At 47.7% G+C, this 25,944-nt stretch overlaps 1 protein-coding gene across 5 annotated transcripts in view; it reads left to right on the forward strand.

Annotated features, from left to right (window-relative positions):
- Positions 1–25,944, forward strand: part of dyrk1b (dual-specificity tyrosine-(Y)-phosphorylation regulated kinase 1B) — a 95,145-nt gene that overhangs the window by 31,934 nt on the left and 37,267 nt on the right. Inside the window, exon 1 of one of the 5 annotated variants that reach the window (XM_072553500.1) lies at positions 20,015–22,406. The exons of 2 other annotated variants lie outside the window; for them this stretch is intronic. In XM_072553500.1, the coding sequence (XP_072409601.1) occupies positions 22,274–22,406 (133 nt within the window). In that variant the 5' untranslated portion in view covers positions 20,015–22,273. Of the gene's footprint in view, positions 1–20,014; positions 22,407–25,944 lie in introns of those variants that run through there. 2 more of the 5 variants (XM_072553496.1, XM_072553501.1) reach the window with 2 other exon arrangements.

A 25,944-nucleotide genomic window follows, 5' to 3' on the forward strand; every position in this document is an offset into this window, starting at 1 on the left:
GTTTTCAAACTCTTAAATGGACTGTATAGAGTGGATAGCAAGAAACTGTTCCTGCTCAAATGGATCGAGTACCAGAACATTTTAAAATGTTTCGCAGAACAAGTAAATGCGATGTGAGAAAAGATGTTTTCATACAGCGAGTAGTTCAGATATGGAGTGCTCTGCCTGCAAATGTGGAGGCAGCTTCAACTGAGGCATTTGAGAGGGTATTGGATGATTATTTAAATAGGTAATAAACACAGGGAGGTGTCCTGGTGCTCATTTGGAGAGACAGTGCAGAAATGCTAGTCTTGAATGTCCTCCTCCTGTGCCATAATAATTCTGAGGTTCTTTGCAAAATGGAGTTTATTCAGAATTCAATAGGCTGCTTGACTCATTTGCTCCATTTCACATAGCTTACCCCCATCGCCATCTCCTCGTATTAGGCAAGAACTTTCAAAAGTTGATTGGGAGCAGATGTTCGCAGGTAAAGGGACGGCTGGAAAATGGAAGCCTTCAGAAATGAGATAACGAGAGTCCAGAAACAGTGCATTCCTGTTAGGGTGAAAGGAAGGGCTGGTAGGTGTAGGAGTAGGTAGGTATAGCTGGATGACCAGAGAAATTGAGGGTTTGCTTAAGGAAAACAAGGAAGCATATGTCAGGTATCGACAGGATAAATCGAGTGAATGCTTAGAAGAGTATAAAGGCAGTAGGAGTATACTGAAGAGGAAAATCAGGAGGGTAAAAAGGGGGCATGAGATAGCTTTGGCAAATAGAGTTAAGGAGAATCCAAAGGGTTTTTACAAATCCATTAAGTACAAAAGGGTAATTAGGGAGATAATGGGGCCCCTCAAAGATCAGCAAGGCAGCCTTTGTGTGGAGCTGGGGGAGATACTGAATGAGTATTTTGAATCAGTGTTTACTGTGGAAAAGGACATGGAAGATATAGAATGTAGGGAAATAGATGGTGACATCTTGCAGAATGTCCATATTACAGAGGAGGAAGTGCTGAATGTCTTGAAACAGGAATACAGGGAGAACTAGCCATTTGGATACAGAACTGGCTCGAAGGTAGAAGATAGAGGGTGGTGGTGGAGGGTTGTTTTTCAGACTGGAGGCCTGTGACCAGTGGAGTGCCACAAGGATTGGTGCTGGGTCCACTACTTTTCATTATTATGAAAATGATTTGGATGTGAGCATACAAGGTATAGTTAGTAAGTTTGCAGATGACAACAAAATTAGAGGTGTAGTGGACAGCGAAGAAGGTTACCTCTGAGTACAATGGGATCATGATCAAATGGCCCAATGGGCTGATGAGTGGCAGATGTAGTTTAATTTAGTTAAATGTGAGGTGCTGCCTTTTGGGAAAGCAAATCTTAGCAGCACGTATAAACGTAATGGTAAGGCCCTCGGGAGTGTTGCTGAACAAAGAGACCTTGGAGCGCAGGTTCATAGTTCCTTGAAAGTGGGGTCGCAGGTAGATAGGATAGTGAAGAAGGTGTTTGGTATGCTTTCCTTTGTTGGTCAGAGTATTGAGTACAGGAGTTGGGAGGTCATGTTGTGGCTGTATAGGACATTGGTTAGGCCATTTTTGTAATATTGCCAACAATTCTGGTCTCGTTCTTATGGGAAGGATGTTGTGAAACTTGAAGAGTTTCAGAAAAGATTTACAAGGATGTTGCCAGGGTTGGAGGGTTTGAGCTACAGGGAGAGGCTGAATAGGCTGGGGCTGTTTTCCCTGGAGCGTCGGAGGCTGAGGGGTGACCTCATAGAGGTTTATAAAATCATGAAGGGCATGGATAGGATAAATAGACAAGGTCTCTTCCCTGGGGTGGGGGAGTCCAGAACTAGAGGGATAGAGTCATAAAATCATAGGGATGTACAGCATGGAAACAGACCCTTTGGTCCAACTCGTCCATGCCCACCAGATATCCCGACCCAATCTAGTCCCACCCTAGGTTTAGGGTGAGAGGGGAAAGATATAAAAGAGACCTAAGGGGCAACATTTTCACTCAGAATGTGATAAGTGTATGGAATGAGCTGCCAGAGGAAGTGGTGGAGGCTGGTACAGGTGCAACATTTAAAAGGCATCTGGATGGGTATATGAAAGGGGAGGGTTTGGAGGTATATGGGCCGAGTGTGGCAGGTGGGACTAGATTGGGTTGGGATATCTGGTCGGCATGGACGAGTTGGACCAAAGGGTCTGTTTCCATGCTGTACATCTCTATGACTTTACAACTCTATCCCTTTCTTACTCTATATTTATCCCGAATAGACCGACACAATGTACCTTGACCACTCCCTCTCTTGGGAGGATAAGATGTCTCCCATTGGATTTATTAGGATCTACTTTCTATCAATGGCCTCTACTTCCTCCTGAATTCTGCAGATTATGCACAGCACCAGTATCCAGTTTGGTTTTGTGTGGTTTTTGTTTTGAATTTTCATGTGATGGGGCTGTTGCTGGTAGGATTAGTGTTTATACTCTAATTGTCTTTGAACGGAGTAGCTTGCTCAGACAGTTGAGTCAGTAACAAAAGAGTTTGGCGTTGACAGTAGGCAAGGACAGCAGACTTTAAAGTTCCACCAGTTGTTCTGGTGGGATTTGGAGTGATATCCCCAGACCGTTAGCTTGGCCTTTGCCAAGAAGAAAACTCTCTGGCATTACAACTCCAGTGATTTTACCTCTTTGCTGTCTCCCTGGTGTAGAATATGGATGATAACCCCACACACTGAGTGTAAATACCCTGTGTATATTATGTGGTTTACAGACAATATCTGTACTCGGTGTTCAGGGGTACTTTATAGAACAGCTTGGAAGCATTGTGAGGATAGAGTAAAACATCTAAACACCTTGGCAGTTTGGAGGACTGGCTGAGAGATGGCGCCTGAAGTTCAATGTCGAGAAGTGTAAGGTGATGCATTTTGGATGTGAATACTTTGGAGAAATGCAAAAGAGGTATATGAGAATGGTTCCAGAGATTAGAGACCTCAGTTATGAAGATAGGTTTGAGAGGTTAGGAAAGTTCTTGGGGAGAAGACTATGAGTAGATTTGATGGGAGTTTTCAAAATCATGGGTACAGTAGGTGGGGGAAACTATTCATGCTCATAAGCGAATTGAGAACTAAAGGAGTTCAAAAGTGGTCTGAGGAGAGCCAGGAGGGGGCACGAAAAGGCTTGGCAGGAAGGATTAGGGAGAACACAAAGGCATTTTATACGTATGTGAGGAATAAGAGAATGATCAAAGAAAGAGTAGGGCCGATCAGGGAACTTGTGTATAGAGTCTGAGGAGGTAGGGGAAGCCCTAAAAGAGTTTTTTGCTTCTGTCTTTACTAAAGAAAAGGACCTTGTAGTGAATGAAACCATTGAGGAGCAGTAAGCATGCTGGAACAGATAGAGATTGAGGAAGCTGATGTGCTGAAAATTTTGACAAACATTAAGATTGACAAGTCACTAGGGCCAGACCAGATTTGTCCTCGGCTGCTTTGTGAAGCGAGAAATGTGATTGTTTCACCGCTTGCGAAGATCTTTGTATCCTCACTCTCCACCGGGGTTGTACCTGAGGACTGGAAGGAGGCAAATGTAATTCCTCTCTTCAAAAAAGGAAATAGGGAAATCCCCGGCAATTACAGACCAATCAGTCTCACGTCTGTCGTCTGCAAGGTGTTAGAAAGGATTCTGAGGGAGAGGATTTATGACCATCTGGAAGAGCATGGCTTGATTAAATAGACAATAGGTGCAGGAGTAGGCCATTCTGCCCTTCGAGCCTGCACCACCATTCAATATGATCATGGCTGATCATCCTTAATCATTATCCTGTTCCTGCTTTATCTCCATAACCCTTGATTCCACAATCCTTGAGAGCTCTATCCAACTCTTTCTTAAATGAATCCAGAGACTGGGCCTCCACTGCCCTCTGGGACAGAGCATTCCACACAGCCACCACTCTCTGGGTGAAGACGTTTCTCCTCATCTCTGTCCTAAGTGGTCAACCCCTTATTTTTAAGGTGTGTCCTCTGGTTCGGCACTCACCCATCAGCGGAAACATGTTTCCTGCCTCCAGAGTGTCCAATCCTTTCATAATCTTATACGTCTCAATCAGATCCCCTCTCAGTCTTCTAAACTCAAGGGTATACAAGCCCAGTCGCTCCAGTCTTTCAGTATAAGATAGTTCCGCCATTCCAGGAATTGACCTCGTGAACCTATGCTGCACTCCCTCAATAGCCAGAATGTCTTTCCTCAAATTTGGAGACCAGAACTGCACACAGTACTCCAGGTGTGGTCTCACCAGGGCCCTGTACAGCTGCAGAAGAACCTCTTTGCTTCTATACTCAATCCCACTTGTTATGAAGGGCGGCATGCTATTAGCCTTCTTCACTACCTGCTGTACCTGCATGCTTACCTTCATTGACTGGTGCACAAGAACACCCAGATCTCTCTGTACTGCCCCTTTACCTAAATTGATTCCATTTAGGTAGTAATCTGCCTTCCTGTTCTTGCCACCAAAGTGGATAACCATACATTTATCCATATTAAACTGCATCTGCCATGCATCTGACCACTCACCTAACCTGTCCAGGTCACCCTGTAATCTCCTAACATCCTCATCACGTTTCATCCTGCCACCCAGCTTTGTATCATCAGCAAATTTGCTAATGTTATTACTAATACCATCTTCTATATCATTAACATATATTGTAAAAAGCTGCGGTCCCAGCACTGATTCCTGCGGTACCCCACTGGTCACTGCCTGTCATCCGAAATGGAGCCATTTATCACTGCTCTTTGTTTCCTGTCAGCCAACCATCTTTCAATCCAAGTTAGTACTTTGCCCCCAATACCCTGTGCCCTAATTTTGCTCACTAACCTCCTATGTGGGACTTTATCAAAAGCTTCCTGAAAGTCCAGGTACACTACGTATACTGGATTTCCCTCATCCATCTTCAGAGTTACATCCTCAAAATATTCCAGAAGATTAGTGAAGCATGATTTCCCCTTCATAAATCCATGCTGACTCTGACCTATCCTGTTAGTACTATCCAGATGTGTCGTAATTTCATCCTTTATAATAGACTCCAACATCTTTCCCACCACTGAGGTCAGACTAACTGGTCTATAATTTCCTGCTTTCTCTTTCCCACCTTTCTTAAATGCTGTCAGCACGGCTTTGTGAGAGGCAGGTCATGCCTCACAAATCTTATTGAATTCTTTGAGGATGTTATTAGACAAGTTGATGAGGTTCGAGAAGTGGATGTGGTGTATATGGACTTCGAGGCATTTGATAAGGTTCCCCACAATAGGCTCGTTCAGAAGGTCAGGAGGAATGGGATACAGGGAAATTTAGCTGTCTGGATACAGAATTGGCTGGTCAACAGAAGACAGCGAGTGGTAGTGGAAGGAAAGTATTCTGCCTGGAAGTCAGTGGTGAGTGGTGTTCCACGGGGCTCTGTTCTTGGGCTTCTGCTCTTTGTAATTTTTATTGATGATTTGGATGAGGAGATTGAAGGATGGGTTAGCAAGTTTGCAGACGACATAAAGGTTGGAGGTGTCGTTGACAGTATAGAGGACTGTTGTAGGCTACAGCGTGACAGGATGCAGAGATGGGCTGAGAGGTGGCAGATGGAGTTCAACCTGGATAAATGCGAGGTGATGCATTTTGGAAGGTTGAATTTGAAAGCTGAGTAGAGGATTAAGGATAGGATTCTTGGCAGTGTAGAGGAACAGAGGGATCTTGGTGTACAGGTACATAGATCCCTTAAAATTGCCACCCAAGTGGACAAGGTTGTTAAGAAAGCATATGGTGTTTTGGCTTTCATTAACAGGGGGATTGGGTTTAAGAGCCGTGAGATCTTGTTGCAGCTCTATAAAACTTTGGTTAGACCGCACTTGGAATACCGTGTCCAGTTCTGGTCGCCCTATTATAGGAAAGATGTGGATGCTTTGGAGAGGGTTCAGAGGAGGTTTACCAGGATGCTGCCTGGAATGGATGGCTTATCTTACGAAGAGAGGTTGACTGACCTCGAACTTTTTTCATTGGAAAAAAGAAGGAAGAGAGGGGACCTAATAGAGGTGTACAAGATAATGAGAAGCATAGATAGAGTTGATAGCCAGAAACTTTTTCCCAGGGCAGAAATTGTTAACACGAGGGGGTCATAGTTTTAAGCTGTTTGGCGGAAACCAGTTGCGGGTTCTTTCTGCAGAGAGTTGTGAGAGCATGGAATGCGTTGCTAGCAGCAGTTACGGAAGTGAGGTCATTGGGGATATTTAAGAGACTGCTGAACATGCATATGGTCACAGAAATTTGAGAATTCGTACATTAGGTTTATCTTACATGACGATCAATGGTTGGCACGACATCGTGGGCTGAAGGGCCTGTTCTGTGCTGTACTGTTCTATGTTCTACATTCACATAAAATGTCCTGCAAATGGAGCAAATATGATATGAGAAACCTTATTTCACACTGTGTGCAGCTAGGAATGCACTGCGTGAAAATATGTGGAGACTTATTCAACTCAGGCATTAAAGGTGGGCATTGGTTGATGTGTAGAATGATGGGGGAGAGACAGGATATTGGCACAAATTGATGATGCTCTTTTAGGAAAGTGGTATAGACACACTGGGTCAAATGGCTACTTTCCACCCTGGAACAACCTCACACAACCCCCACATCAGCAGCACACTCATTCTCACCATGACTTTCAATGGGGGAAACTATTGGGATCTAACGATTGAAGTACTGAGGGAACGTACAATCACTCTGTTTCCCTCACACACTGAGGGAGTGCACAGTCACTCACTGCTCTCACAGACACTGAGGGAGTACACAGTCACTCACTGCTCTCCCAGACACTGAGGGAGTACACAGTCACTCACAGCTCTCACAGACACTGAGGGAGTACACAGTCACTCACTGCTCTCACAGACACTGTGGGAGTGCACAGTCACTCACTGCTCTCACAGACACTGTGGGAGTACACAGTCACTCACTGCTCTCCCAGACACTGTGGGAGTACACAGTCACTCACTGCTCTCACAGTCACTGTGGGAGTACACAGTCACTTGCTGCTCTCACAGTCACTCGCTGCTCTCACAGTCACTGAGGGAGTGCACAGTCACTCACTGCTCTCACAGACACTGTGGGAGTACACAGTCACTCGCTGCTCTCACAGTCACTGAGGGAGTACACAGTCACTCACTGCTCTCACAGACACTGAGGGAGTACACAGTCACTCGCTGCTCTCACAGTCACTGAGGGAGTACACAGTCACTCACTGCTCTCACAGACACTGTGGGAGTACACAGTCACTCGCTGCTCTCACAGTCACTGAGGGAGTACACAGTTACTCACTGCTCTCACAGACACTGAGGGAGTACACAGTCACTCACTGCTCTCACAGACACTGTGGTAATACACAGTCACTCAATGCTCTCACAGTCACTGAGGGAATGGACAGTCACTCACTGCTCTCACAGACACTGTGGGAGTACACAGTCACTCACTGCTCTCACCGTCACTGAGGGAGTACACAGTTACTCACTGCTCTCACAGACACTGTGGTAATACACAGTCACTCAATGCTCTCACAGACACTGTGGGAGTACACAGTCACTCACTGCTCTCACAGACACTGAGGGAGTGCACAGTCACTCACTGCTCTCACCGTCACTGAGGGAGTACACAGTCACTCACTGCTCTCACAGACACTGTGGGAGTACACAGTCACTCACTGCTCTCACAGACACTGTGGGAGTGCACAGTCACTCACTGCTCTCACCGTCACTGAGGGAGTACACAGTCACTCACTGCTCTCACAGACACTGAGGGAGTACACAGTCACTCACTGCTCTCACAGTCACTGAGGGAATGGACAGTCACTCACTGCTCTCACAGACACTGTGGGAGTACACAGTCACTCACTGCTCTCACAGACACTGAGGGAGTACACAGTCACTCTCTGCTCTCACAGTCACTGAGGATGTTCACAGCCAGAGAGCCCTCTGAGACACTGAGGGAATAACAGAGTTGCAATCTTTAGCTGCACTCTTCCCAATGCTCCAGCCATGTATGAAATTGTCAGCTATTTGAAGGCAGTTTGAAGTTTCTCCCTCCAATCTGATCTACTGTGGGAAAAAGGCAGGGAATCCCTCTAAAAATGCTTCAACTAGTCATAGAAAGCAGAACAATGAATGATTCTCATTCAGGGAGCTTGGGTCACCACGGATAAATGTAAATATTAGTGCACTGGATATCCATGTTGGCAGCGTGTAGGAGAGCCTGAACTTCTCATTTCCTGCCTTCTTGAGTGTGTGGAGTGCTGTTGTGATTGGTGTCCCCATTGTAGCGAGATGTGCATTTCAGCATTTGTTTTATTGCAGGATAGTTGGCAGTACTGTGGCCCTATGGTCTGAATGATCGGATTGTTGTACGGCGTTTTGGGTACTTTGCAGTGCCCTGTCTCAGCTGGCGCAGGGACTTGATTCATTTTACAGCCCTGTCCTGTGGATACTGTGGCCTCTTTGTTGCTCGATGGTTGGGATCCTGTGCCCTTGCCAACTCCTGGGCCTGAGAAGAACTTGTAATTGCTCAGAATCCAGGAAATGTTTGGCAAAGGCTGATGCAACAGTTGCCAATTTTGAGAGAGGATTAATGCCACCCTGAGATTACTCATTTTGAAACCGGGGTCAATTTAAAGCAGTAAATTGCTGTTTGTCTGGGTGTTCCATGTTCTGTAGTTACCTCCTTATACTGTAATGTTTCAGAACTCCCACCACTCACAGATCCTTTTATTAATAGAGCAGCTATGTAATGCAGCCTTATTAGAAACTTGGCTGATTCACGTTGCTGGATCTGGAGACACAAGAGTACCAAGAATGTGAGCTAAATGTGAGGTTGTTGCCAGGTCTGGTTCCCAGGGACCCTGGCTTACAGGGGGTGGGTGGAAGGTGGACAGAGCTGCCACACTGCTGCTTGAACAAATTTCCATTCTGAACAGGATTCTGGAAAACGTTAAAGCTTGAGATAGACCAAATTTCTGTTTCTCCAGTGTGATTCACCACACTTGACATTCCAGAGCACCTCTCAGCTAGTGAAGCTCGTAAAATATTGTGCTATGAGCAACACGGGAGCCCGTTTATGCACAGCAAGCTCCCTGACACAACAGTGGAACAACGGAGGAGACAGTGTTTGTTAGGGAAAGGATAAATGGTAGGCAGGCCTGAAGGAGTGTTAGGATAGTCAAGTATGGAGGTGACAAAAGTAAGGGTGAGAGCTTTGACTACACGTGGACTGAGATATGTGATATTATGCAGGTGAATGGTGTCTGAAATTGATGTGCGTGTCGAATATGGATGATCGACTCTTTTAGTGTGATCAGATGCGTCTGAATAGTTGACTATTGAGTGCACCTCGATGCTTTAAACTGTCAAGAGCCTCTTGTTCTGAGACATTTTGAGGATGGTTTCACTTGTTAACCGACAATTCACAATATTTCATCTGCCTGACAGTGCTTTCATTGGACTTGTCACAGCATTCCACACAATCATTCCTCACAAAATGTTGCACTCTCCCTGATCCAGTAACCAGCCAGACTGTGGCTCCCTTGAAACAGGAAGAGAAATGTTGGTGCGAAGCATCTGTCCTGTCTCCCTGCATCCCACCACCACCCCCCCCCTTCCTGTCTGCACCCCCCCCCCCCCCCATCCTGCCCTTTCCTCCAGGCATCCTCTTAATATAGATTTTAGTTATTCTAGGAGAATCATCAGCAAGCTAGCTCTTTCTCCCCAGACAGCAGTCTGTGCATTTCATTGAAACTGTGGCAGTGTGTATGTCTGTGTGTGTATATGCATGCATGCACCGGTGTCTCCATATGTATGCACCTGTCAACGTGCAGATGCTAGCACCTGTGTCCCTGCATGTGCCTGTATGCACGCATTTGTGCACCCATGTGTGTTTGCGCATACACCTGTGAGTATACTTCTGCATCCATGCACGTGTGCTGAGTATCTGCTGGCACTATGGGAGTGCCGCATTGTTGGGGGGGTAGTATTTCAGATGATATGTTTAATTAAGAGTAAATGTTAATGATCTCTGAGAAATGTGAATGCCTGTTTTTGATGAAGTGGGTAAAAGTGGGGATGCTATCTGGTGTCCTGGGGCCAATATTTATTCCTTGGTCAATATCAGTTATAAATAGATTTACTAGGCCATGACCACACTGTTGTATGTGGTTTCTTCCTATGTGCAAATTGGCTCCTGCTTTTCCTCCATTGAAAACATTGAAAGGTGTTGAAAACATGAAAGGAAAGTCTTTCACTTATTTCTCTCTTATCATTGCTGTCAGCTTAGGGACCAGATCGTGTGAGGTTGATTCATCTCTCAGTTCAGACTGAGGCAAATCTATGACCTCCATATTAGTCATTGCATCATGAGCCTGAACCCAGCTCTCTGAGCTGGGCTCTGTTTGATCCTTCTCCCACGCGATCTGTCCCTGTCACCCAATCATGCCCTAGGCCTCCAGTCCTGTCTCTAGTCTCCTAGTGGCCCTAAGCCATGCCTTGACACCCCTGCCCTGTCCCTCAGATTTTGTCTATGTCCCATCCAAGCTCTGATCCATGCCTGCTCTGTCTTAAAGTCCTGGCTGTGCCCATAGTGGAGCCAAGCTGGCCCCTGTCTCCACTGTCTCCAAGGAGGTGGGTGGCCTGATGAACAGCATGCCTACAATCAGACTGCTGAAATGCCAGAGGCCAAGGAAGGGGTGGCTTGTTGAAAATTCCTAGAATCACTGTCCACACTCCATTCATGGGGGCCTGTGCCTGTAAGTCATCCCTGTTGTTGGTTGACCTGTGCCAGGGTCCACAACTGTTAATCATCCTCCCTGGTGGAGGGAAATCCTGCTTGAGGGGCTTTTCCTACATTTCAATCATCCCCCACCTTACTTGGCCGTAGCCTATCAATTATCCTCCTGTTGCTGGACAGAGTAATGCTGGGTTGTCCCATACGGACTGGTAATCATTCCCTTGTTGCAGGTTAACTCTGCTTGGGCTGATCCCCATCTGTCAATCGCCTCCCTTGTTGCTTTATAACCTGCCCAAGGGCCCGCACTTGTCAATCACCCCCCGTCGCTTAATGACCTCACCCCAGGACCTACACCTGTTAATCGTCCCCTGTTGCTGCGTGACCTTCCATCAGAGCCTGACCCTTTTAACTGTCCCCTGTTGTTGCTGAGTGACCAGAGCCTGTCCCTTTCAATCGTCCCCTGTTGCTGCGTGACCTTCCATCAGAGCCTGACCCTTTCAATCGTCCCCTGTTCCTTAGTGACCTTCCACTAGAGCCTGACCCTTTTAACTGTCCCCTGTTGTTGCTGAGTGACCAGAGCCTGTCCCTTACAATCGTCCCCTGTTGCTGAGTGACCTTCCACTAGAGCCTGACCCTTTCAATCGTCCCCTGTTGTTGCGTGACCTTCCACCAGGGCCTGACCCTTTTAACTGTCCCCTGTTGTTGCTGAGTGACCTTAGCCTGTCCCTTACAATTGTTCCCTGTTGTTGTGTGACCTTCCACCAGGGCCTGACCATTTTAACTGTCCCCTGTTGTTGCTGAGTGACCAGAGCCTGTCCCTTTCAATCGTCCCCTGTTGCTGAGTGACCTTCCACTAGAGCCTGTCCCTTTCAATCGTCCCCTGTTGCTTGGCAGAGCGATGCCAGGCCTTTCTACACATGTGAATTTCCATCCCTGTTGCTGGGTAACTCGTATCCCTGTTCCTGGGCAGGTTACCTAGTCTGTTAATCATTCTCTTTTTGCATTGTAACACTGCCTCGGTTGTAGATTAGAGTGGTGCTGGAAAAGCACAGCAGTTCAGGCAGCATCCGAGGAGCAAGAAAGTCCCTTCATCAGGATTAGAGGGCTTTTGCCCGAAACGTCGATTTTCCTGCTCCTCGGATGCTGCCTGAACTGCTGTGCTGTTCCAGCACCACTCTAATCTAGAATTTGGTTTCTAGCATCTGCAGCCCTTGTTTTTATTGCCTCATCTGTCAATCGCCTCCAGGTACCACTGTGTAACCTAACGCCAGGGCTGGACCAGTTTTTTTTATCCCTCTGTTATTGTGTAACCTGTCCTAGGGCTCATGCCTGTCAGTAATCGCCCTGTTGCTGTGTAACCTTCCCCGGCCTGCGCCTGTTAATCATTCTCCTGTTGTTGGACAGAGCCATGCTGTAGCCTTCCATGTGCCTATCTCCCAGTTGCTATGTAACCCCCTCCCCTACTCCTTCTTGGTTACCCTCCTTGTGAGTCATTGACCTTATGCAGGGTAGCACTGTCTGGACTCTTGCCCATCCTTCAAACGCCTCCGCCTTTTGCAAAGTGACCTTACCCCAGGACCCAACCTTGTCAGTCAACCCCCTGTGGCCAGTGCCCAGCCCAGTTATTAATCCCCCTGTTGCTGTGTAACCTGTCCCAGGGTCCGTGCCTGTCAAAATCGCCCTGTTGCTGGGTAACCTTCCCTCTGCCTGTCCATCATCCTCCTGTTGCTGGGTAACCTTCCCTCTGCCTGTCCATCATCCTCCTGTTGCTGGGTAACCTTCCCTCTTCCTGTCCATCCTCCTCCTGTTGCTGGGTAACCTTCCCTGGCCTGCGTCTGTCCATCATCCTCCTGTCGCTGGGTAACCTTCCCTCTGCCTGTCCATCGTCCTCCTGTTGCTGGGTAACCTTCCCCGGCCTGCGTCTGTCAATCATCCTCCTGTTGCTGGGTAACCTTCCCTCTGCCTGTCCATCATCCTCCTGTTGCTGGGTAACCTTCCCTCTGCCTGTCCATCATCCTCCTGTTGCTGGGTAACTTTCCCCAGCCTGCACCTGTCCATCATCCTCCTGTTGCTGGGTAACCTTCCCTCTGCCTGTCCATCATCCTCCTGTTGCTGGGTAACCTTCCCTGGCCTGCGCCTGTCAATCATCCTCCTGTTGCTGGGTAACCTTCCCTCTGCCTGTCCATCATCCTCCTGTTGCTGGGTAACCTTCCCCGGCCTGCGCCTGTCAATCATCCTCTTGTTGCTGGGTAACCTTCCCTGGCCTGCGTCTGTCCATCGTCCTCCTGTTGCTGGGTAACCTTCCCTCTGCCTGTCCATCATCTTCCTGTTGCTGGGTAACCTTCCCTGGCCTGTGTCTGTCCATCATCCTCCTGTTGCTGGGTAACCTTCCCCAGCCTGCGCCTGTCAATCATCCTGTTGTTGGGTAACCTTCCCCGGCCTGCGTCTGTCAATCATCCTCCTGTTGCTGGGTAACCTTCCCTCTGCCTGTCCATCATCCTCTTGTTGCTGGGTAACCTTCCCTCTGCCTGTCAATCATCATCTTGTTGCTGGGTAACCTTCCCCGGCCTGCGCCTGTCAATCATCCTCCTGTCGCTGGGTAACCTTCCCTCTGCCTGTCCATCATCCTCTTGTTGCTGGGTAACCTTCTCCGGCCTGCGCCTGTCAATCATCCTCTTGTTGCTGGGTAACCTTCTCCGGCCTGCGCCTGTCAATCATCCTCTTGTTGCTGGGTAACCTTCCCCGGCCTGCGTCTGTCAATCATCCTCCTGTTGCTGGGCAGAACGGCGCCGGGCCGGCCTCGCCTGTCAATCTCTTACCCCACCCCCATTATCCGACCTCCCCCTGTTGCTGGGCAGAGTAGCTCAGGAACCCCGCCCCTACCCTTTCGCCGCCCCGGCAACAGGCATCTGTCACTTCTCATTGGACCAGGCGGTCAGCAAATGGCAGTGTTCACAGCGCTGGGATGACGCTGCTTGTTGCTAGGTGAAGGAATTGCAACTCCGGGAATGGAAATTGTATCATTAATAAACGCTAAACTCGGGAAGGATGAATGAAATCTGATTTAAAAATCACACAACACCAGGTTATAGTCCAACAGGTTTAATTGGAAGCACACTAGGTTTCGGAGCGACGCTCCTTCATCAGGTGATTGCTAGTGTGCTTCCAATTAAACCTGTTGGACTATAACCTGGTGTTGTGTGATTTTTAACTTTGTACACCCCTGTCCAACACCGGCATCTCCGAATCATGAAATCTGATTGTTTGTGTGTACACATATATGTAATCCAATATATTTCAAATTCCTAAATTATAAAAACTGATGTTTGACAACTGGGTGGTGGGAAGAGGGTGGTTTCCTTGTATAATGCCCATTCTTCCAAAATCCATGGCAGCCCCAGCTGGTTAGACAAGTAGGAACTCTCCTGTGCAACACTGGATACAAGGGATACAACACAAGGGGTCAAGTCTCCAATGGAGCACTGGTTTGTAGGCAAGGGGATAAGCAGTGAGACACAGGATGAGGAAGGATGGGATCTCCAGGGGAGCATTGGCTGTTGGGGTGTCGCTAACACTGGTGCTTCTGATTCAAGTACCTGCTTACCCTGCATTCTTGGGGTGGTGTTATGTTCATAAATGTCTGTATGGAGGAAGTAGTTAACTCGTGCTGTACAACTCTATGATTTTATGGCTGTATGACTTTATAACCCTTCCCTGGTGGATCAGCTCTGTGAATTGTAGGAGTCTAAATATCTTTCTCTCATTTTGATAACCCTCTCATTTTAAAACACACGCACAGATTCCTGCATTACCTCACCATATGGAGGAGGGAGGCTAAACAGCCTTTAGTAGCTTTATAAAAATATCATTGTGATTAACAACAGCCCTCAGAGCATGAAATGAACGCCTACGGTGCATCAGTATCACGACACTTGTGTCTGACTTCTCCTGGAGAAGTGAAACTTATTTCAAAACAATTCTTGTCGTGGTTCTGGGATCTGAAGCTGTAGTGTGGTACTTGACCTGTCCATCTCTCTCCAACTGGACTTCTGTTCTTTACAACCATTCCTGCTCTGTTTCCCTCCCACCCTTCAGATTTCAGTAGGATAACTCACCAGTTCACTGGGTATTGAGTAACAAATTCACTTATTTCCCCCCCCCCCCAACCCCCTTTATCCAGGTGCAGTCTATAAATAAAACTGACACATCGATTAACAGTACCTCTCAAGTAAAGCTCACAACTTCAAAATTCGTCATGAGTTCAACTTTTAAAATGAACAGACATCCACGAGTCACTTGTTAGGTCATGTGTCACAAAGCCTAATATAACTTCATATTCAGCCTTGCCCCATGGCCTAGTGAGTCAGGCACTCCAGTCTATAGTCATGAGTGCGGCTGGATGTTTACCACCTCTCTATTTGACCCCATAGCCCCAACCAGCAACGCTATTGCAGCCAACAGAGCATTGCAGCAGCGTCCTCTGCTCTTTACTCTAGGTTCCAATGGTGGTTCGGACCAGGAGCAATGTCCACTTGTTCACTGTGTAATGATCCAGGATGGAGGCCAAGAGGGGGAGGCGGTTGTGGACATGTTAGTTAATGGCAAGGAACTATCTTGCTGGTAGAAGCTGAGGGCACTTAATCGTAAATCAGAGCCAGTCCATTCCACGGAGAAAGCACTTCGACACACAAAATGCTGGTTGCAGTTTAGTACTCTCTGTCACAAATAGCAATTGATTCTTTACTACTTGTATATTTAAAATCTGTAAGACTGATTCATTTTTGTCTTGAGGGATCTTGAGTGAGGCCAGGTAATGGAGTTAGCTCACGGTTCAGTTGTGATCTAATTGAATGATAGAACAGTGTGTTGTGGCTGAATGGCCTCCTTCTGTTCTTATGTTACAGGCTGAAAGAGGAACTCTAGTCGTGTCCCTACTTCTGAGTCAGGAGGGTCAAATCCCACCTACTCCAGAGATGTGTAATAGCTTCTCTGAACAATTAATGAGAAAATATTGTAGAAATTAACTCAAAATTTGCTGGATTAGACAAAATGAACAAAAAAAAAGCCTGTCCTGTCAAAATATTAATGATTAAGTGATGACCTAATGATAAGAAGAGTCACTGGTCTCAATGGTCCTGTATGACAGGCTCAAGGGGCTGAATGGCCTCCTCCTGCTCCTGTATACCAGACTGAGGGAGGGAAGTGAAATGGGGAGCCTCTTTCTGTTCTTGTGTAAGTGGTTTAGGGAAGGGGTGCTGAATGAGTGCTTCCTGTTCCTGTGTAACATGGTGAGGGAAGGGGGCTAAATGGCCTCCTCCTGTTCCTGTGTAACATAGTGAGGGAAGGGGCCTGAATGTTTCTGGGGGAAAGAGAAGTGGGCACTGAAATTTGTTGGGCCAGTGACAATAACTGTTTAAAAAGCATCTGTAATGTGGTCCCGGACACTTAACGGGAATGTAAATCAGCTCCAATCTGACACAGGAGTTATGAATACATGTTGGTGATAGCCAAGGGTTTCTGAGCAGAGAGGGTATGTGAGGAGGGCTGCCAGTATATGAATTACTGCTGAGTTTGGCCTAAGAGCTTGTATCTCTTTGAAACATTATCTTGATATCGTTGGTGCATTTATGCGTTGATTCTAGTTGATGTTTGTACCTATGTCAGCATCCATCAGCCACTCCTGTTTTTAACCTTACCCATTACTTGAGGAGCCACCCCGGTCAGAGCTGACTGAGAGTAGATTGCACCCAATCGCTGAGCAGCTCTCTTGGTAATATGCAGAGTTGTTTCAATGTTACAGGATATGGAAGGATTGCCAATGAGCCATCCATTATGATTAGTTGAGCATATGAGAGAAAGAGGAAGAGGCCATTCATCCCATTGTGCCTGTACTGGCTTTTCACTCAAAATTTCCTCTGAAACCACAGAGCTCATTGTTCTCCTCCGAGCACAGTTTGTTTTTGTGATGGCTCTTCCTCCCTGTATTGCATATTTCTGAAAGTTGTAAGAAGAATGACTCATTCTGCTGTACTGATGATTTTCTTTGCACTTATTGCTCGCATTGAAAAGATTGTTTGTTGGGGCTGTGTGTTCCATAGTGTAACATAGCAAACTTCGTGGATGATACTAAAATAGGTGGGAAAGCAAGCTGTGATAAGAAGATAAAGAGCTTTACAGGTGGATATCAGCAGAATCAGTTTAGCTCAGTTGGCTGGATCATTGGTTCACACAGCAGTGTGGTGCCAACAGCATGGGTTCAATTCCCATCACTGGTCTGAGGTTACCATGAAGGACTCTCCTTTTCATTCTCTTCCCTCGTTTGAGGTCTGGTGGCCCTCAGGTTAAGTCAGCACCAGTTGTTTACCTCTAGTGAGAGAGCAGCATCTATGGTCTGGTAAGACTGTGGAGATACAAGAACAGAGTCCCAATTATGCCTGCTTCTTTGTGGGATATGTTAACAATTCATTGTTCCAATCCTACTCAGGGCACCTCCCACAAATCTTTCTTTTGGGCGGCTCCGTGGTTAGCACTGCTGCCTCACTGCACCAGGTTCAATTCCAGCCTTGGGCGACTGTGTGGAGTTTGCACATTTTCCCCTTGTCAGCATGGATTCCCTCCGGGTGCTCCGGTTTCCTCCCACAGTCCAAAGATGTGCAGATTAGGTGAATTGGCCATGGGAAATTGCCCATAGTGTTAGGTCAGAGGGAAATGGGTCTGAGTGGGTTACTCTTTGGAGGGTCGGTGTGGACTGGTTGGGCCGAAGGGCCTGTTTCCACACTGTAGGGGAATCTAAACTATATTGATAGGCGAGGAGAATGGGCCTGAATCCGGCAGATGGAGTTTACGTGAATGCATGCAAGGTTATCCATTTTAGCTGGAAAAATAAAAGTTATTATTTAAATGGGAAGCAGAATCAAAGTGCCTCCGTGTAGAGGGATCTGGGTGTTGGAGAAAATTACTGTAGCTGCTGGAACTTGTACTGAAAATAAAAAAAAGCTGGAAATCACAGCAGGTCAGGCTCCTGAGAGAGAGCAAGGTAATGTTTTGAGTTCAGATGACTCTTCAGACATTAGCTCTGATGAAGAGCCAGCTAGACGTGAAACATTGGCTTGGGATCTGGGTGTCATTGTGCATGGACTGCAGAAAGTGGGTATGTAGGTCATAGAGTCATAGAGATGTAGAGCACGGAAACAGACCCTTCGGTCCAACCCGTCCATGCCAACGAGATATCCCAACCCAATCCAATCCCACCTGCCAGCACCCAGCCCATATCCCTCCAAACCCTTCGTATTCATATACCCATCCAGATGCCTTTTAAATGTTGCAATCGTACCAGCTCCCACCACTTCCTCTGGCAGCTCATTGATACACGTACCACCCTCTGGGTGAAAAAGTTGCCCCTTCGGTCTCTTTCTCCTCTCACACTAAATCTATGTCCTCTAGTTTTGGATTCCCCCACCCCAGGGAAGAGACTTTGTCTACTAATCCGATTCATGTCCCTCATGATTTTATACACCTCTATAAGGTCACCCTTCAACTTCTGACGTTCCAGGGAAGACAGCCCTAGCTTATTAAACTCTCCCTATAGCTCAAACCCTCCAATCCTGGCAGCATCCTTGTAAATCTTTTCTGAAGCCTTTCAATTTTCACAACATCCTTCTGATAGGAAGGAGACCAGAATTGCACACAATATTCCAACAGTGGCCTAACCAATGTCCTGTACAGCTGCAACATGGCCTCCCAACTCCTGTACTCAGGACTGTATCCAATAAAGGATTAGTCCAGTTTTAGTCTCCTTACTTGAGGAAAGATGTGGTGGCACTGGAGGCAGTTCAGTGGATGTTCACCAGGTTGATTTCAGGGATGAAAAGGCTGTTGTACAAGGAGCAGTCAAATATCTTGAGCTTGTACTCACTCCAGTTTAGAAGAATTGGGGTGGTGTGGAATTTGATTGAGGCATCTAAATTGCGAAAAAGGTATTGATCAGGCAGGTGTTGAACAGATGCCCCCCCCCCCCCCTTGTGAGACAGTCTAGGACAGGAGGTCACAGACATAGAGTGAGATGAGGAGAAAGTACTTCTCTCAGAGTACACTGGATACAGAATAAGTCAACCAATTCAAGAAAGATATCGATATGTTTCTGATGAAAACCGGGATCAGGGGCTTTGGGGAGCAGGCAGGAAAATGGAGTTGAGACTAGGGTAAGATCAGCCATGATCATGTTAAATGGTGGAGTAGGCTCAAAGGCCTGAATTATCCTCCCTCTGCCACTACCACCTCACTGCACTGTGCTTTCTTCCACTAAGTGTTCTGTGTGCCCACTCTATGGCTGGGAGACAGCATCACCATCTAGTCATGCCCTGCCAGATCTCTGAGACATTGCAGCAAGTGATTCACTAGCTCTGTGACCAGCAGGAGCAGCACACCCAGGATGATTTATCCAAATCTGGGAGCACTGAGGCTAGATCCTGAGTGTGGCTGATGAAGAGCTTACTTGAAACGTCAACTCTCCTGTTCCTCGGATGCTGTGTTTTTCCAGCGCCACACGATTTGACTCTGATCTCCAGCATCTGCAGTCCTCACTTTCTCCCTGAGAGTAGATCCTACCCGTGCAGTAGAATGGTACACAGATTTGCCATGACACAGTTGGTGAGCATTTAACCAGTCCGATATGTGCCAGTTATGAGCAGCTTTACTGCAACCACCTTCCACTTCCCCGGAGGAGTCATATTGGACTCTTTCTCCAGATTCTGCCAGACCTGCTGGGTTTCTCCAGCACTTTGTGTTTGATTCAGATTTCTAGCATTAGTGATATTTTGCTTTTAGTTTAAGGGTCTAATTCCTGTTGGTTACCCTGCCTTCCAGCAACCCCTGGGCAGAGGTGTTCCCTACTGGATTAGTGTTAGTGTGGGTCCTGTTGGCCCGAGTGCAGCCAGTCCTGTCTGTTCATTTCGGACAGGGGGAAGGGGGAAGAAGTGAACGACAGTTCATATTTGATCCTTTTATCCATGTTGTTTCTCCTCACGCATACACACAAGAACAAGAGGGTGCAATGGAGGAGCTGGGGGAAGTACGTTGGACGGAGACAGAGAGAGGTGTTGATTGTGGTGCTGGGAGCGCGCTGAGACTGAGGCCAAGGCGGGGGCGAGCCTCCTGGCTGCTGCTAAATTTACTGCTGTCTCCTGACTATAAATGGAGCTGGTGTGGACACAGGGATCTGGACCATGCCACACCAGCCTAGGACAGGGGAGAGTGAGAGGGCGAGCGAGCGAGCCTGGGGAGGTTCAGGCAGCCTGCAAGGATAGGAGGCAAGGCAGAACCCTTTCAGCCTCCCCCCTGTGGACTTGCACACACTCCAGTTTGCTGCAGTGCTGTGATTGCAATGTGTGGAAAGCAGCCAGGGAGGCTTGCGTTTGCTGCCCAGCTCCTGTTTTTGTGTGTGTGTGTGTGTGTGTGTGTTGTAACCCTCCCTCCCCCTTACTCCAGGTTCAGTCGAGCCTCGGCTTCCTGCCTGGGTGTGGACTCGAACTGATTTCTTCCAGCCAGCTCCCCTCCACAGCTGCTGTTGTCTGTTTGCGCCTCATCCCACTTACTGGATTAAAACATTAATTAAAACAAGAAACAAAGACCGGCGGGTTAGTGTAACGAAGCTTCATCAACCGGGAGGCAGACAGATAGAGAAGAAGGAAATTGCAGCCATGAATAATTGAGTGTATTTTACCCGGCAGCCAGAGGGAACTCCTTCCTATACGGATTAAAAGAAGTTTACCCGCACCCTCCCATCCACCCGCAGGCTGTGCCGGGGCTGCAAGAGACGTTCAGGACAGAGAGAGAGAGAGAACGGAGACCCAAAGGGAGTGTCCCGATCCAGCTGGAGATTCTTTTTTTATAATAAGCAAGCAAGTTTGAAGAAAGTCGCACCGTTCCCCTCCCTTTCCTGGGTAGAACCGAAGCAATGCAGGGAGATGGAATGGAAATGGATACCAGCAAGCAGCCCGGAGCAGGAATACAATGGAAGCAGCAGCTCCTGCGACCTAACAGCCAAGACAACTGATAGCCTTTAAACCCCCACCAACTGTTTGAACACGCTCCTGTGCAGAACGGGCGTCGGGGGAGAAAGAAGAGGAACTTTTTCTTTTAATCCCGGCTCTTCCCCACCCACCCTTCTCTGGGTTCCGGACTAGTGCAAGCTGTCTCTCCCTGTATCTTTCTGTCTGTGTGTGTGTTTCCTTGCTACTGTTCCGGGGGTGACCGCCACTTACTCCTTGAGCCGCTGACTGACTGGGAACTTTCTCCACCCCACCCGTGAGCAACTTGGGCAACCTGTCTTCAGGTTGGGTTTTCAGCTCGGAGACGGTGGAGGTTTCACTGGAGCGTCCGCGTCCTCCTCACCCTCCCTTCCCCGAGAGATCGACGCCAACTGAATTGCACCGAGACAAGCCTACAATAGCAAACGGAGGTGTAGAAAGCTTTGCTGTGACAAACGGGGGCCCCTACCTTCTCCGAAGCAGCTGGGAACCCAGCTCCTGGTGCTTCCTACCTTGACAAGCCGTGTGTGTGCGAGGACAGGCCCAAAGAAAGTCACTCGGCCCCTGAACTGGAAGGGGGGGGGGCGCCTTGTGTTAAATTGTTTTATTTCGGTGGGTGCAGAGGTTCGTCCTGATAGCAGGGGGGCTGTGGCAGCGCAGGTAGAAAAAGAAGCTGGCCTCTGACGTGAGCGTGTCGTTTCTGGGATATATTAGCCGAAGAGAGGACATTTAAACTCGTGCCTCTGTCCAGTTCACACACACATCACACACACATCACATACAAAACCCCACTACTGCCCAACATCGGAGCAAAAGGAGGACCCGAGAATTAGCAACAAGCAGCCCACTTTTCACATTGCCTGTCAAAGTTAGAGACAGGAACCTGACCCCTGTGTGCATACAAGATATTGGATAAGAACTATTCACCTCGCCTCCTACAAGGTCATTTCAGCAACTTTGTCTGACTGTGAACCTACAGATCCTTTTCAAACCTGAAGCAACTGAGCAGCCTTTGGATTGTTTCCGTTTCATTTTAGTGGAAATTTTCAATCTTCTTGTGATTCTTGGGGGAACATTGGGTGTACATTACAATGTGATAACTTCCCATGGACGAATATTGAAGGGATTATATCGCCTTGAGTATTTATTTACCTGCAGCATCTGTCTGGCCACTTGCTCTCAGCTTCCACCCACTGTGGCTGTTCAACATCCAGATTCTGGTCGCTGCTCTCACCAGCTCGCTCATCATTTGAAGTTTCTGCTGTGGGAGTTGCTGTCCAATGTTTCTGTAGTTCCACACTTGGCTGAATCTCCCAGTCTGGTCGAAGGCACCTCCATTCAGTGCTCACTCCATCACACAGGATTGTTCTTTCGGTCTTGCTCCCTTTTTGGTTGTCGCTGATTTGTGAAGCCCAACAGACCCACATTGTATTTTCTGCAGCTGTCCCCACTGTGCCAAGCTAGTTCCAATGGTGATCACCTCCGCCAGTGAAGTTGAACAGTCTCCCCCCAGCATGCTGGCTGCCCTACAGTCAGAATGGATTAAGCAGGATCCCATTTGTTACCTGCCTGCCACCCACTGCAGCAAGAAGGCCTCTCGAAGTTAGTATGCTCTGCCTGTGCTGGGGGCTTGGGGAAGTGTGGGGGGGTGGTATTTGTTCGGGGATGTCACCAGTGTTTCCATACTGGGTGTGTGACTGTGTCCACGACTCTCCATTGGAAGTACTGGTCTTTCCAACTCGGTCTGTGTTGAAAGGGCTTGCGGGTGTTCATCCGGCTGAGGGGCTGTCTTAACGGATACAGGTCTATCATAGAGAGTCCCAGTACTGAGTGTTAGGAGATGGATTTATGATTTGGAGATTTCACTCGAGGGTTAACTGTTGTATTGTCTGAGTACTGTTGAGCAGTGTGGGTCCTGGAATAAATAGTTCCCATGTTACTTGTATAACCAGCAGTGAATCACTGTCCTTCCATTTCTCCAGCTTGCAAACTGCATTGATGTTTCCCACCCTGTTGCCTTGAGGAGTCAGTGGGACAGTGCTTCCTTTCTTGTTTATTGATTGTGATCCTCCTTTCTGGTTCAAGTGGTAAAGGAGTGAGGCGTGCTGATTGTTTTCAACTAATATACAGCCTCCCTGAGTCGTTCAATCCTGGCCTCATATGTCTGATGCTTTAGTGGAGGCTGCCTCCTCGATCTAGTCCACTGTGGCTATGATTCAGCCCATCCTGACAGCCGGGTAGTGGGGGGCCCTTCTAGGACACTGCTGAATTCTTGTGGTTTGGTCATCCTGGGTAGAGACTGCCCTGGTCTCTCGCTGTCAGGGTGAAGACTCCAGGCGGCATGCTGCATTGCCAGGTGAATGGGACGCTGTGCCGATTCTGTGCCATCCAATTCCAGAGATTTGGTATTCAGCAATCTGAACTGTTAATGCTTCCATCTTGTAACTGAGCTTTATGATTAGACAACCTCATTTTAAATAATAAATCAAATGGTGACGCAGTTAACATGGCTTCATACACTTATCCCAGGAGACATAGAGCAGACAATGTCACTGCTTTAGGACACCGTTCACTTGCAGTGTTGGTGTAGAAACCGTTTTGTTTCTGGTAGCCCACCAGTGGGCACAAGTGGATGGTCTGGTACCAGTTTGTGAGACCCGTCAGGCAGATTCTATACTTCTCACTACGGCCTGCGGCAGAGGACTGAGTGAGGGGGTTGGTCTCGCGGTAAGAGAGAGTGTGTTAACGTTGGGGTCAGGGTATGTTTCTCGCCAGGAGAGGTGGGGTGGGTGGGGCTTTAGGAGTTCTGTTCACTTAACCGCCCTCTCCGCTTGCCAGATACTTATTACCCAAAGGTAGAATCAGCAAGTGAATAGGAAATATTTTAAAAACTGAGAAGAGACACAATCTGAAAACGTCGTCCAATTGTTCTAGGTTATTGACAAAAAAAAGGAGGGCATATGTGGCCCCTCACAGGATTGGAGAATTTGATGGTCAGAGCAGATCATCAGAACAAAGATTTATCAGTGACACTGTAGATCAGGTCCGCTGGTACAGGGCTGACAGCCAAATAGAATGTTAGAACGACACAGGCAATGGAGGGATGTGGAAGGGGGTAGAAAGACCATGGTCCTCCCAGATGGACGGCAGGGGCAAAGAATATTTATATTTGTCTGCTATGTGCAATTCTGCTGGGAGTTCCTGTCCTAATCACTGTCCAGTCAGCCTTAGGTTAGAGAGGGGGGAAACCAGTCAGGGATCCTCCTCCAGTGATCCCTGGGTTAGAGAGGGGGGGGGGGGGGGGGGGGAAGGGGGGGGAGAAATCAGCTAGGGTTCTTGCTCCTGATCACTGCCCCAGTGATCCCTGAGTTAGAGAGAGGGGGGGGGAAATCAGTCAGGGATCCTGCTCCTAATCACTGCCCGGTGCTTCCTGGGTTAGAGAGAGAGAGGGGGGGAGGAAATCAGCCAGGGATCCTGCTCCAGATCACTGTCCAGCGATCCCTGGATTAGAGAGAGAGAGAGAGAGAGAGAGAGGTGGGGGGGGGGGAGGGAATCAGTCAGGGATCCTGCTCCAGTGATCCCTGGGTTAGAGAGAGAGAGGCGGGGGGGAAATCAGCCAGGGTTCCTACTCCTGACCACTGCCCAGTGCTCCCTGGGTTAGAGAGAGAGAGAGAGAAGGGGGGGAAGAGGGAGATCAGCCAGAGTTGCTGGTTGTTCAGGTACTGGGCAATGGATAGTGCCTCACAGTAGCTGTGATTCTTAGTGATGTTGTCAATCTTGCTGTAACTTTGGATGGTTGTTTCCCTGAGAGGTCATTTCCTGGAATTATCTTTCCAAAATTTGAGAGGTGAACAGAACGTAGTTGGAGCGCCAACAGAGTTGTTCCTGCCAGGAAGCTCTGCCCCAGGCCATTCCACTGCTGGTCTTCTATGGGGTCTATGATAGACATGTCTGAGAGTGTAGCCCTGTAGAGACAGCTACTGGCTAAGTATGAAGGTGTGATCTGAGTGAGAAGATTATGATGTGTGTTTTCGATCACTTCATGGTACTAAGGTGTCCACTTCACCTGTAAATGTTAGTTTTGGCAGCTCCTATGGGGGTATAGTGTGAAGGGCCCATCACAGGCCTGGATATCTCCAGTGAGTGCTATTCTGACAAATGGGGTGAGCGCACTGTGCATCCAGTTCCTTTTCTTTTGTTATCAAGGAGTGCTACCTCTGTAAATGAAGTGTGGTCTGAGGTGCCCAGTGTCACAGGAAGCCTTTATACATGATGCTGTTGTGATGGCAGAGTGCAGGCAGTCTTCAGTTTTACAGTAAGAATTAATGATTGCGACTGTATCCTTGGCCCCCTCATATATCTCGCCTACATCATCCGGTCCATTGTCTGAAAACAGTGCTAGTTTTCTCATGTACTCTGACGTAGCTGTACCTCAGGACTAGCTCACTCGACTCCCTGCTCTACTCATACTACATTAGCAAACGGTTTCTCCCACATTCAGTGTATAGAATGTCTTCCAGTTAAATATTAGGAAAACTGCTTTTGGTCCCCAGCACAATCTTTCTTCCCAGGCTATCGACTCCAGACTTCTCCAAGGCTGCGATTAAGTTAGTTTGTTTGCAGTCTTGATGTTGCATTCACCCTGCAATGATTTTCCTGTTGTGAATTAATGCCATTACTGAGTTATCTATTTCCATCTCCATCGCCTTCACTATCTCTGTCACCTCCTCCAGTCCCTATATCTATCCCTACATCTGTATTTTCCTCCAGTCTGTACATAATTCCCCCTGCCCCACTTCCAATCTTTGTATCTTCCTCCAGCCTGTACGCCCTTCCTATCTCTGTAACTTCCTCTGGGATCTCCGCTGTCTTCCAATTCTAGTCACTTGAGTATGCCCATCCTGATTTCTTTCACTCTGCCATTGGCTGCTGCGTTTTGAAATCTCTTGACTTTAAGCTCCCTTAAACCTCTCTCCTCTCTCATCATCGTTCTTAAAATTGGCCTCTTTGATGAGGCTTTTGGACCTCTGACTGAATACATTCATGTGTGGCTAGGGTCAGGTTTAATTTAGAAATGCAGCACCTTGTGCTGACAAAGCTGCTGCATCAATGTAGATCCGTATTTGTGGAAAGAATACTG

The sequence above is a fragment of the Chiloscyllium punctatum genome, chromosome 34 (assembly GCF_047496795.1).
Source record: "Chiloscyllium punctatum isolate Juve2018m chromosome 34, sChiPun1.3, whole genome shotgun sequence".
NCBI classification, from domain to species: Eukaryota; Metazoa; Chordata; class Chondrichthyes; order Orectolobiformes; family Hemiscylliidae; genus Chiloscyllium; species Chiloscyllium punctatum.